General features: G+C 38.8%; 1 protein-coding gene across 12 annotated transcripts in view; it reads left to right on the top strand.

Moving 5' to 3' along the window:
• ptprfa (protein tyrosine phosphatase receptor type Fa) overlaps nucleotides 1-14,226 on the top strand; it is a 380,682-nt gene that overhangs the window by 257,525 nt on the left and 108,931 nt on the right. For all 12 annotated transcript variants that reach the window (XM_042417112.1, XM_042417113.1, XM_042417103.1 and 9 more), the window contains one exon: nucleotides 7,180-7,373. In XM_042417112.1, the coding sequence (XP_042273046.1) occupies nucleotides 7,180-7,373 (194 nt within the window). The remainder of the gene's footprint in view (nucleotides 1-7,179; nucleotides 7,374-14,226) is intronic.

The following is a 14,226-nucleotide window of genomic DNA, read 5'->3' as shown; positions in this document are numbered from 1 at the left end:
AATTTTGACATTAGTGGCAATCAGTGCTTCCAAAAGCCTGACTAAATGATGTACACAAGTTGTATGAGTTGTGGGGATTGTCTTTTACCCGTCAAGGACTCCTCTGATAGTTCCTGAGCCTTCAGAAACTGAAGTTCCCGTGGTTAGAATGCAGATAAAATAACTATAAATTTGTGCGATCAGATCATTTTAAAGATAGTGACCCAGCCCAGTATCCCTCTGGATTACATTCAAACTAGATGATTCTGGCACACGTGGCCTTAATGTAGCTAAGTATCAAGTAATGGTATGGAGGTCAGTGTTGTGGATGGGCAGGTAGCTTGTACAAAGTCCATATGGGGGACCAGTGTTCCCAAAATACAAAAGTTAATTTTAACGTTTTAAAAACTATTTATTACTACAATTATTTAACCATTTATTATTATCATTATTTCCCTAACCTCAACCATACTATAGCTGCCATGTGTGGATATTGTGAGAATTTTAAAAATATTGGATGTAAAATAACATCATTGAATGTAATCTGGGGTTTTGTAGATTTACCCAATAACAGTGCTCCATCCGGTTGTATGACAACATAAAATTCTACACATAGGGGCTTGAAATGTTTTACTTGTCAAAGTATTACAATGACCTGACCCTTTCTTGTATCAAATATCATGTCCAATTTGTATTGTTACTACAGAATGTAATCTCTTCATGTTTTATAATGCAGAGACATGATTAGAAGTCATTGCTCAAGCTTGTGCTCAGTTCACAACATTTAGTGAGTCTGTTTTGTGAGACTTCTGCTGCCACTGATCTCCTGCCTTCTTTCTCTGCCAGTCTGTCTGTCTTTTCCACAGCATAATGACGTGGTTTCAGCCTGCTGGGCTGCTGCCCTGCTAGGCTAAGGTGTCTGGAGAATTGCCAGAGTGGCAACATGACATGCTCTCTCTCTCTCTGTCTGTGCTAGCTAAATGGCCACTATGATTCAGTCCAGAGGGAGGCTCTGCCATTCATAGCACACATTCTTTATTACTGTCACTGCTGAAGACAAGTCAGAAGCAGAACACAGCACAGCCGAATAACAGCTATAAGACAGACACTATTACAACAAATCCCTACAAGAGGATTCACCTTTTTTTGTGAGAGAACAATTGTCCATATCATGACCAATGAGAGCAAAGAGTAATGTGCTCTTTTCTGGAGCCACTAGAGGAAATCAAAGTATCAAAGGATAAGTCCTGGACAATGTCAGGGAGGCTTAGAAAGTATAGCAGCATAGAGCGGAGCCTCTCCTCTGTTAAAGCTCTCTGTTCTGATGGGCTCAGCCCACTTTGACTGCTTACAAATTAACTCCAGCTCTGCCTTTGACATCTTCCTGACTCCTTCCTTTCATTTTCTTGTTAATCATATTAGTCTACCAATGTCTGGATTAATTTGATTGCCTCATGCCTTTATTGTGTTTGAATTGTCTATGCCTGTATGGTCAGGAGGAGAGAAAAATAGAGGGAGAGGTTGATGGTGGGTATATGTACAGTATGTGTGTATTATTATAAGACCTATTTGCTATCAATGTATACGTTAGAATGATGAAGATATGTCTTTTTTGCTGCGTTGTTTTAGAAGTTAAATCCAAGAATTCTGGGATTTTAGAGGCAAATGTAAACAGTGTTCAGAGCACTGTTTCCTTCCTCCTTCCAAATAACTTACCTCACCACCTGCTGTCCTTCTTTCTCAATCTCCATTCTCTCTCCCAGCCTCTCCCACCATAATGCTGTACACCCACTGAATTTTAATCTCATATTCTTTTCATCTCTTTCCATCGCTCTGCACCCCATTTGACTTTGAGCTCTCACCGCTGACTGGATTTCTCCAGCATCTGTCCATTCTGCACACATTGTGCAGCAGCTCTTCTCTGTGCTCTGCCCGCGAATCCGCCATCCAGCTCACATCAGTGTCAGCCTGGTGCCTGAGTATCACTACACATTCTCATTTAGCTCCCTGTCACCTACAGTAGCTTACAGCACAGCCCTGAAGGCTGCTGGCTCACTATTCATTTATTATAATAAAGTGTAATGAAGTCAACACTTCACTTCATGATGATAAGATTCTACATTTTTCATTGGTCCATATCATTGGTCTTGATAGTATTGGCACAAAGGAACAGTAATTTTCTGTAGCAGACTTCTGTCAAACCTCTTTGCCTCCACTTTTGCACCATCTCATTGGGATGTGATTTGGACCCGCCTCCTCTGAGAACTACATCAAATTACTGCTCAATCATCTCCCTGCTGCCCTGAGCCAACAAGCCCATTGTTTGAGCTTAATTGCCTTAATGTTTTTGGTTTCAGAAACACAATTTCTTCGGTCAAATAGAGCAGAATCACAGATCCCCATGTGTACCTTTTTTTTCTGAAAAAAGAATTGGTGTGATAAGGTGCTGATACTCAAAATAGCCTCAAGATTTCGCTGTTATTCATTTGCATGGATTTGTACATTCTGGGGAGATTCATAACCTTGGAGGAAAACCTCAGTTTATTTTGTGGATAAATTTAAGGATAAATACATGCAAAAGATAAACGGATTTGGCATGGTAAAGCAAGCACTGACAACATTACCATTACCATTACATTACCATTCTACCATTCTCCACTGCAGGAACCTAATGAAACATAACAGAACATGTATCCATTCTCACTAAGGGTACAGGTTTCCATCAAAGCTGACAAGCAGATGTGATCACATCAAGGCAACTACTACAAACACAACAACAGTAACCACCATTATATCACTGCATCTGTACAGAGCAGGGCAATTAAATACTTAAATCCTTTAAAAAAAAGAACAAAGAATGCCTGTTACTAATGCCCTCGTTAGTATTTGGGAAAATCATGCCATTCAGAGGGAGTTGGACTCAGCAGTGAAAAAAGAAACTGAAAAACTACACATTGGTTGGATGCACTGGACCCTATTTTTGGCCGATGACAGGCTTCAGCCAGCACCAGCAGTGACATGGGTCCAGTGTAAACCTGACAGAGAATATATTAGCCTAGCTTCTTCCATTGTTGTCTGTCTCATAACTGCTTACTTCACTTCACAGCAAATAAATGATACAGTAAGTCCCACTGATGTCTTTTGGCATACATTCAAAATTTCCTAGTTTTACATTTTACGCTGGAAATGCAAGGAGGAACCTTGTATCCAAAGCCTCACTAGTTTCTTAAAAGTTCAGGTTATGGGAAGTTCCTCCAGTGGAAAGAGGAATATGATGTAGACAACAGTGCAGTACAGGAACTGGATACTCATCCAGTTCCCATCCTTGTTTGGGTCAAGGAATAGAGACATTTTACTTCACTGTAAATCAGGAGAATTTTTTTTATATATATATATTTCCTCTGACACATATGTGGTCCAATGTATAATTGAAGATTACATGAGAAGCATATGTGGGATGGGTACCCTTACTTGTGGTTTTGATTATTTTTACAAAATTGTCACATACTTTGCTCAAGGAGAAGGTGGTCAAAGCAGATCCTGCCTTTCCTCGGGTGTTGCTTGCATACTGTATGTGCTTAGTATTTCCTCCCAGCTTTGGAGTGGGTGGTGTTTAAAGACGTGAGTAAATGCAAATGAATCACAGCAGCGTGCTGAGGTCATTCAGGGTTTGAATTTCTCTGATCTCAGGTAGACAGAAGAAAGAGACACACATACTGGACACAATGAGAGAGATACAGAGGAGACAATTAGTAGCTGGAGTAGCATTTGACAGCTGCTGCAAAGAATCCCCAGCAGACACATACTCATGATCCACCTTCATGCTGTCAGTCAGGACAGCCCTACAAGTTGAAAATCAGCATGAACTATGTAAGCCTTACACAGTCTGCATTAGGCATCACACAGCTCCACATCACTGTGGGAATTAACAACAAATCAAATTGTGTCCACACCCAGCGTGCAATTATGTTAGTGTGAAATCTTACAAACTACAATAAAACTCATGCAGACAAGAAGACCTGTACAAAAGTCAGGCATGCAGGCAGATACAGGAAAAGGGCAGATAGAAATGGAGCAAGTGCTAGTTCACAATCACAGCTGAAATCTAGATGATACATTGTAATATCATGATGATATGAATCAATATTGAAATTCTTGTGTAGTGATAGGGTTGCGCAATGAGATGACCACCAAAGTGGCTACAGCAGCTCTGAATATCCAGAAGTTGAGAACATTTCCTGGTAACTAGAGCTTATTTTGATCCATGGTAGACTGACATCAAAGATGTCTTTAGTCTTCTGTGGGATTCCGTTGTCTGTTATATGGTTCTTTTGTTCTTCTTCCACTCTACACAAGTTTAGGTTTTGTGTTTTGCTGTTAACACAGAAGTTTTATTGACATTTTTCTCCCGAAGCTTGATTCTGGAAGCTTGCTGATACTGTATGAGGTTAAACGATTCTAATTAGTCTGATATGCGTAGTGCTGACACCAGGTAATGGAGCTTTCCTTTCCCTGCTGTGCTGGATAATACATGAGCTGCTTTAACACTTTTCTGTCCATGTCTTAATCTCTTAATGCAGAGCATTTTAACCTTTAACACTTGCTTTCCTCTCCTTGTCTGTCTTGAATTTCATTAATATTTGCACAACCTCATCTCCTCATTTTTATTGAAGTCACATTTGTATTCATTTGCACCTCTCTCAGAAGCTGACCAAGCATTCTAGAGGAATCTTTGCAAACTCATATTCTATAAAGTAAAAAGTGTAAGCTCTAAACCTGGCTCCCAGCATCCTCTTGAGGCTCCATGTGACAAGCTTTGATGTGTATAACCTGCAAAGATAGCCAATAACCTTCACATCACCTTCTAACTTCTCTGGCCTTTAACTATCTCAGCAGGTCAGAAGAATTTTCTATCTTTGATGTCATTTATCAGATGTGGTTAGTGTATGTAACAGCACAACATGGCTTTTATCATACTGGCATGGTGTTAAAACTGCTTTAATACGATGTGTAATCCTACTTATATACAACTCTAAATCATCCTCCTGTACCTTCTGTTGACCTTTAAATTTTAAAGTACATTTCACTCATTCTCTGAATGACCAAGCAGGTCAAAAACAAAAGCTTTTACTTCAGATTGAAATGTCAATACATTTTTCAGCATTTACTTACCTACTGAGTGCTGAGCTAATTTCAGGTCCTACACTTTAGCTGACATTTCAGTTGCTTTCAGTGGTGCAATACCAACAGACACAGCAACTGTTAACAATGCACTTCAACAGCTTTCAGCAATTACACTTCACCTGCTTTCACTTCAACTGGAACTTAAAGGATAGGTTCAAAATTTTTCAAGTGTGTATTAAAACAACAGTCAGGTGTCCATATGAACAGTGAAAGAGGTTTTCCTCGCTGTAATCATTCCTCCTGTTCATACTGACTATTAAAAGATCCTTCAAATGTGCTTTCAATGTAAGTGATGGAGCCAAAATCCACAGTGTGTCCACACAGTCATTTAGTGCAAAAATGCATTTAAAAGTCGATGTGATGCTTATATGAGTCTTCAGCAGTCTGAGTTAATCATATCAAGTGGATATCTGACACATTTACAGTCTTTTTAGCATCAAATTCCCTCTTTGTGTTTCCTCAGACAGTGTTTCCCTGTTGAGCTGCAGGTGGAAGTAAAGTAACAAAAAGAGGGACTTTGGCACTAAAAAGACTAATGTTGAAAGATATCTACTTGATTTGACTCATTTGGACGCTGAAGCTCCATATTAGCTTCAGATAAACTTTTAAATACATTTTTGCACAGGAAGAGGACTGTGGATTTTGTCCTCCATCACTTCCATTGTAAGTGTATTATGAAGGGATCTTCTATAGATTATGGCAAGAAAAACATGTTTCAATGTTCATATGTACACCTGACTGTTGTTTTAAGACAGACTTGAAAAACTGTGACCCTATTCTCTAAGCTAAACTTTCAGTGCATTAGTAATTTCATTGCATGTCTGTCCATCCTGGAAGAGGGAGTGGAGGTTTGTTATTCATATCGAGGGTCTAAGGATATGTGATATTCCTGCAAATGTCCAAAAATGATGTTTATGAAGGAAGTAGTCTGACATTGTTTATTTTTGCATCTTGAACTGAAAATAAGCTGAAAACTAAAACTGTTAATTATTTTCTATGTTGACATTTATTTTTAATTGGTTTAGTTTTAAATTTGTCTTTTTTCATGCTAGCATCATCCAAAAAAGTTACAAGTATCCAGTGTTTCCCTATAATTGTTGTTAAAACTGGTTTGGGCTTCCAATGCCTAAACATGATAGATACATACAGCATGTTATCATACAATCTGCATCATGGAGGTGGATTATTTTTAGAAAAATTACAATATTTGCAAACTTACTGATCAGTTTCTTTCTAAACAAGAAATACAACTATCAACCATCACAGTGTGAGTAGTGAGGATGTCTGGAACCCAGTTCCAAGATCAGGGTCAACCCGGTCACTCTTTAATGGATGTAGTTGTTGAAAACTGGATCCTTTTCTGGTGCTTTGTTTACTGCACCCTTTAAATCAGAATCAGGAACTATGTCCGAACACATAGCGCTGCTAGTAAGTGAACCAGGAGAGGGCATGAAGAGATAAATAGCAACCAGCACTTTCAGTGAATGATATCTATACAATGAGCAGTATGAGAAAAACTTCCTTAGATTTATTTTTGAAAATCTCTTTGTCTCTGTGTAAGTGACATTTCTCAGGTTCAGCATATCACACATCTGTTTTTGTTGATGGTGGAGATAACGAGAGGCTCTTCAAAACCTGTCCACAACTTCCTGCCACTGATGCTTATTCTTCTTCATGGTTATTATAAAAAGTACTCTTGGAAACAATACAAAATATTGTTGGAAACTGTTGAAGGAAAGCTGTGATGTGAGGTATTTCTAACTCTAAGGCAGAGCTATTCAACAGCCAAATGTAATGCCAAAAGTATTGACAGATATTCAATAAGGATTGAGATCAAAATCAGGGCAAAAAAACCTTAATCAATACCTACTGAGCTGTAACTGAACACCTCACCTTATGGTAGTGTGAATGAATGTGTGTTGTGAAAAAAAGCAACTAAATGCAGATATAGAAAAGGCATTCAGTTTCCTAAAGAGTCTAAATGGAAGTTTTGTGCTGTGTTGTGTTGTGTTGCAGTGCCTGGAGCTCCTCCCAGGAAGGTGGAGGCTGACGCCCTCAACTCCACTGCCCTCAGGGTGACCTGGAAGCCTCCCCTGTCTGTGAAGCAGCATGGCCAGATCAGAGGCTACCAGCTGGTCTACTCCAGGCTAGAGAACGGGGAGCCTCACGGCCAGCCTCTCATCATGGATGTGTCCCTCCCTGAAGCCCAGGTACTTTCACACTCTCTCAGTTGAGCCCAGTGACACATTAGACAGGTGATTTTATTTATTTTTAACCGGTTAAAATCCCAGGAATCACTGGGAAATGCTATTCCATGACAAATGTCAACTCGTGTTACTTCATCTATTTAGCACTGTACTTAACAGAAAAGCAAAGACTACTAATGTAAATCTAGTGAGATTTGCTAAAATCACATTAATCACAAGTAGTGGAGTGCTGCCTTTCATCTCAGGTCTCAGTGAAATGAAACAGGATTCTAAGAAGGGTAGGTTCATTAATAAAACAACCATTTACACTTTCACTGTTAACACCATTGTTATGATGGACATTATTAACAACTTCATCAAAATGTACTAATCATTCATTTCATTATATTTACTAGATCAATAGCAATCTTGTAGATAAGGAACTAGCCTGCACAATTTCATTTGTTGTTTATTTTCTTTTATATTTATATTTTAGTTGAAGAACCTCTGACTTTGTTGTGCCCCATCACCACCAAACCAACACTCACAGAAAAATATAAAAGCAGGAAGAATAAAGTGCAATAAAAGCAAACATAATTGCCTTCAGAAAGTAAAAAATAAAGGGAATAGATTTAAATAAAATCCAACATAAGGTTAAATGAGGACATCAAAATAATAACAGCAATCTTTCAAATGAATGTCCCTATATGTCCATAAAACAAGAGTTTTAATGTACATCCAAATAATCAGATTAGGATGATTTTAGATGCGTCCAAATATTACTTTCCGCAGGCTCTGTACAACATGTGCCTTACAAACCTAATGCTGTATGTGCAAATGATCTCTTATCTTTCCCTGAAATAGAAAAGGGATAAAACAGATCAAAATAACTGTGTGTGGTCTGCTGTATCCTTATGAAAATGCATTGTGATTCGATCCAAATGCGGTGGCATTTTTATGATGAGAATGCGCACAATGCCTTGTTGTTCCATCAAAATAATTGCATTTCATGTTTGTTGCAGTTTTATTTTTATTCCAGCCTACAGTGGTGGAAAACAGCCACACATGTGAATGTGTGAATAATAGAAAAAAAAAACCTAGATAATCCTTCTTAGGAATGCAAAAGCAAGTGTGTGTGTGTGTTTGTGTTTGAGATAGTTCATGTTATGAAAGCAGTTCACCTCCAGCACCACAGATCTGCTTCTATGGGTCTTATTTCTTCCACCGTGTAAAATAGAGGAAAATATTCACAGAGTTGGTCCACACTCAAAAAATACTATAGATTTTTCCCTTTCTATCCACCAACTAAATGCCTGGATGATCAGGAGAGGCACTGAGCATCAGCAACAATAACAGTCATTATACTTCACGTTTAATATCTTCCTTAGTACAGTATATGATAACACTTTACATGAAGTAGTGCTCAGCTAACATGGCGAGTCATCATAAGTGACTTGTGACACATTAAGTGTATAATAATTATTATACTCAGATAGCACAACAGTCCTCTGCCCTCTCATACTGAATAGTGTCAAAAACCTTCATGCTGATTAAAAGAGTAATATTCAAACGTGAGAGGCGTTTACTAATGGAAAATTAACTGGTTCATTCCAGAAGGTGCTCCGTCATAAATAAATGTCAATGGGCACTGTACGTTAAAAAAAAAAATGAGTTTGTAGTTTTTGGCATAAGGTGGCATGAGGTAGAGGTATTAGAAATGTACGTTTCCACAGCCACAGCACATTGCATGTTATCATATTTAGGACAAGGTGGGATACTTTTGAATGTGAGTGATGCTATACATGTTCTCATACTGTTGTGATGTGAGGACCTGGATGAGAGCAGCCACAGAACATAACATGAGGATCTGAGGAGCTGACTTCCATCCTAGCACCTCAAGGGTCCAATACTGATACTCTTCTCTAAATGGAAATTTAAAAAATGGGTTACTTTTATGAAGATTGATCAAACTGAAGGCTTTGGTTGGGCATCACTTCACTCCACAATCTGGTAACACTGGCCAAAAACAGCTTGAGTGAGAAGAACAAAGGAAAAAAAAGCACTTTCATCAGAGAATATACAAGAAATTCAAACATCACAATATTGGCCACACTGTTCAATTTAGAGGACAAAAGAATGCATTGGCAGGTTAGTAGCAGTAGGAGTGTTCACCAGTGAACCTACTGAAGCAGAAGTAAAGAGTGGATGTTTAAAAGCGCTCAGAGAGGTGGTGTTCAGCTCTGTTCCTTTCAGCTTGTTTTGTTCTCCAGGAGAGGCGTCTCACCTGATTTCCTTTATAAGCAGCATTCCTGTCTTATCTGTGCAAGGCAGGAGGTCTGATAAAGGGCCTGCATCTCACAACCCATCTACAACTTCTCTGTCTTTCTTAACGCACACACACACACACACACACACACACACACACACACACACTCTCTCTCTCTCTCTCCACACAGCTACTGAGGGGATTTTTCTTCAAGGAACTGTCTTCAAGCCTCATCTTTGATAAGTTTAGTCTCTCCCCCTGGCATCAGTGACGGTGATGAGAGTCAACACACGGTCTGCGAGTGACCCCACAGACAAACTCCTCAGCACCACACACACACACAGTTAGCATACACTCCATAACACACTCTGACCCGTCCTACCTACTGGCCTGACTATATCAGGACAAGTTGGACAGTACCAGCTTTATACATTCATTTATTTAGGATTGCATCTGGTTTGGTATTTGAAGAAGCTCCGCTTTACGTTTTTGTCCTATTAGTAACTCTGTAAATCAAAGCCAGCAACTAATCATTCCACATTTTATTATGTAATTTTTTGGTGTAGCCGTACAGTTGCACAAATAACAAGACACAATAATAAACCCATAATGCATTAATGAAGTAAATTAGGATTGTGCTGGTGAAATTTTAAAAAAACTCAGAAGGGCTTATTAACTACATACTGATACACACATGGACGTGCAACAGAACAAGTTAAGGAATAAGGGGGTAACAATCTGGGAATTTATAAATAATTAAATGACATGTATTATAATTATACTGCAGGTACTTTTAACTAATGGTTACCTATTCTATTATTATGGGGTACAGTATGACTGTTACTGGGCAACAAAACTGACGGTTTTGATTTATTTTCAAAATGACCACTACTACTTCTACTACTTTACCAACACTGGAGGGGTACAGACAATAACAAAAAGAGGAAAGGAAAAGTAAATAGTAATTTTTTTAGGTTTGTTGTACTTACTAAATAAATTCTTTAATAAATATTTTTACTTTGGAACAAACAGAGGTCCAAGGAGAATAGTATTGTCAGGAACACACTGTAGCTCTATAGCCTGTATTTGACTGTGTATGTAACATATATTTATGGCGTATATGGGGTTATGGGGTGACACTGTTGTGACAAAGTTCTGTTCAAGCCTTTTCATGATGAGGTTTCTAGTATATACAGCTTAACTGAAAACTAGAGGCCAGGTGCATAAATGATGCATACACACAAAAACCGTGCATACGCCATAAACAGAATGTACAGTGAGAATGTACTCACCTCACTCACACTTCAGACCTGGTGTACACGTTTTTTCAAAGCAATCTGAGGGTGATGTGATGAGTGCAGATGAAATATAAGGTGAGAGACGGACTCTTTGATGGTAGTGGTTGTGTGATTTTTTTGTGTTTACACAGTGATCTGTAAAACACAAACCAAAGGTGCATTTATAGCTAAACGTAACATTGATTAATTATGTTTGTGTGATTAATTTTATCATTCTTTTATTTACACAGGAGTCAATATTTTATTTTTCTGTTGATATTCGTTTTATTTTATCCTTAGTTATAAAGTCGGTTTAGATATGAGCGCTACAAACTAATCATTGATTACATTACTGAGATATCACTGCTGATGATGGTTTACAGGTCAATGTGATGAACTGATGATATGGATGTTATAAAAAGCTGCACCGCCGGACTAAATGACAGCTGTTAGAGAACCTCACTGGTGCAACACAATCAGTGAAGCTGCACTTCTTCTTTCCTGTTTGTTTCATTGACAGGAGTAAAGACTGGCAGAGCAGGCAGCATACTAATATGAAAACAGCTGGTTCAGATCATGCAGAGTTTTTTCTCCAAAACAGTGATGGGAGTTCCAACCTGGGGACATGACTCTCTCAGATTTGACAGTGACCTCCAATATTAACATAAGTGACACAAGAAGTGTTGTTTCTTAGTAAAGGAGGAGTAGGAGGAGGATGGCTGGGAGAAATGAAGGCTAACACTGTGGAGAAGCAGAGTGTCTGGGTTAGGCTGCATGACAGGTTTTTTGTGTTGACATCACACATTCTCTGTGATGTATGGATTCAGTCTTTGGTGTTGTGATGAGTAATTTCAGAAGGAGGCTCAGATCCGTGTGCCAGCAGAACCAGTTGTACCACAGCTGCTTGTGTCCAACATTGTTTACAGCCTATGTGTCCTTGTCAGAGCGATGAGCAGCAGCCTCCCGCTCTGCTGATGAGCTTCTGTGGCTGAATCAGTTTGAAGGAGTCCGTCACCGGCTCCACAGCTTCTGTGTGACATCACTAAAGCAAAGACCAAAATTCAGTATTTTTTTTTAAAGTCACTGAGCCAGGCTGTGATTGCGGAGCTCCAGTGAAGCTGCCTGAAAATCCCTCCGTTTTTTCACTGAGGCTTGGCCTGCCTACAGTCAGTACAGTTTACTGCTTTTTTGTCAGAAAAAAAGACCTTGATGACAAAATAAATTCAGTCATGCCAAATTATCGGAGCTTACAGGCACGGAGCAAAGCTTTAATTGGCTGTTCATTCCCAGTCTTGGCTCTCTGATTCCTTCACTGTTTGGTTTAGACTCAATTCCCTCCATCTCTATTGCTTTTCAGCTGGCAAGCTCGCTGGGTTTAAGATCTCAGTGAGGCGTATTTTTGGATGGCTGAAGAATGCTTGAAGGAGTCTCTTATCCCTCTCAGCACTGATGGCTGTGAAGCGTGAGCATCGCCTGATCTGATAAGATATGGCAACCTCTCTGTGGCTCATCTATGTTTGTTGTAGCCCAGAAAAACAAACCCAGCCCATGTCAGGGCACTGAGAGGTGTCAGAGACAGTGTCTCCATTGTCTGCCTTTTTGGTCAAAAAAAGTAGTAGCAGGGTCTTTCACAGGAGCTTTCGAAAGCCATCGAGATGTAGATTTGAAATGTAATCATTTTAATAGGTCACCAGATATTTGTGGCAACCTAATGAGGATGGGCAGTTCAGTACCAGTGCACAACAAAATGTGACATAAACATAAAAAATCCTCACACAATCAATTTTTAAAGGGCCAATGTATGATCTTGTAACTTGTACTGACTTTTTGGAGAATATAATTGCAAACACAAAGCCTATAATGTAATAAATCCATCTTCATCTTTTTTATCTGCTGTCTGATGCTTGTGCTGCTGATGCAGGTAGTATACAGTGGGTTTGTGAGATTCGTGCAATTAACTCATAGGTGTTACATAAAACTTCACGCACTGTACTGAAGTAGCTTTAATGTTTACACATGAACATTTTCTCTCTGGACAATGAATGAGAAATAAAATCTTCCAATCACAATCATTCCTCTCTCTTTAAAGGCTGGAATTGACAAAAGGCACAATCCAACTGTACATAAATCAAAATCACCTTCATCACCAACATTCTAAACACAGGATCAGAATCTCCTTTTAATATTATGTATTAATATTATTTTCTATTTCTGCCAAATCTGTTCTGCTAGATGCCACTAAATTCTACACATTGCACTTTAAAGTACTTGTGAATATACCTCAAATGCATTTACTTTTTCGCCAAGGTCCTACTCACTATGCTCATTATTCACTGTACAGCTGAAAACATTAATTACAGTATGAAACAGGCTTAATATTACTGTATTCTCTATAGAATATATGAAGCCAGCTCATTAACTGCTGAGCTAGAGAGGGGAGATGACAAAACTTCACATTATAAACACTTATATCAACTTATATTTAAATGTTCTACAATTTAATAACACAAGTACAACAATGAGTCATCCAGTTTGTGGCTGTTCCTGCAGAGGATTTCAGTATGGAACAAGTTTTTTTCCCTTTTCTCATCAGTCGCCTGTGATTTTTTTCCCTCACCTATCTAATCTCTGTGCAAATCAGAGGAGAGGTGAGGATAGGCAAGAGGACAGTTACGTAATAATGCAAGATAAGATGAAATTTTAATGACCCCCCTTTGGAAATTGGCTAGGTGAATATAACTTTCACCAATTATTCTGCTTTAAAATGGCTGATTTTTTTTATTTCCAGCAGGATAGAATGGTTGTACTCTGCTATAAATGGCTCTTCATCTCCTCCAGTCACCATTCAACAACGTAATGGCTGTTTCATTTATCCAGCCAGACAGCGAGCACCACCAATGTATTGCCACACTGGATTACTCAGAACAGTTTGATGAGAATGACAGCCTTTGGTTAGATGGAAATGGCACCATTTAAACTGACAGTTGACACCAAACCTGGCAGACTGTCTTCTTCATGTAATATTGTGACACAGACCAGACAGTCATTATGCTATAAAGAAAAAAAATGCAATGTTCTTTGACTTGTCAACATGTGCATTTTGACAGCTTTCACCACAGGGAAGAAAGCCCAGGGTCAGAAAGAGAAGCAAGTAAGGCGGTATATCAGAAAAGAGAGGAGACAAGTCCTGATTACAATTCCAAACATTTTTAATTAGCCATTGCTTGATGTGATTACACTCTGGCATGTATTCAAATGTTATATTACAAACTGTAACATGTATGGTATTAGATCACAGTGGATTCAGACATCAGAGTTACAATGCAGGGCAGCC

The sequence above is a fragment of the Thunnus maccoyii genome, chromosome 7, assembly GCF_910596095.1.
Source record: "Thunnus maccoyii chromosome 7, fThuMac1.1, whole genome shotgun sequence".
NCBI lineage: Eukaryota > Metazoa > Chordata > Actinopteri > Scombriformes > Scombridae > Thunnus > Thunnus maccoyii.
The sequence above is the reverse complement of the archived record's forward strand: the minus strand, read 5'-3'. Positions and strand labels throughout refer to the sequence as shown.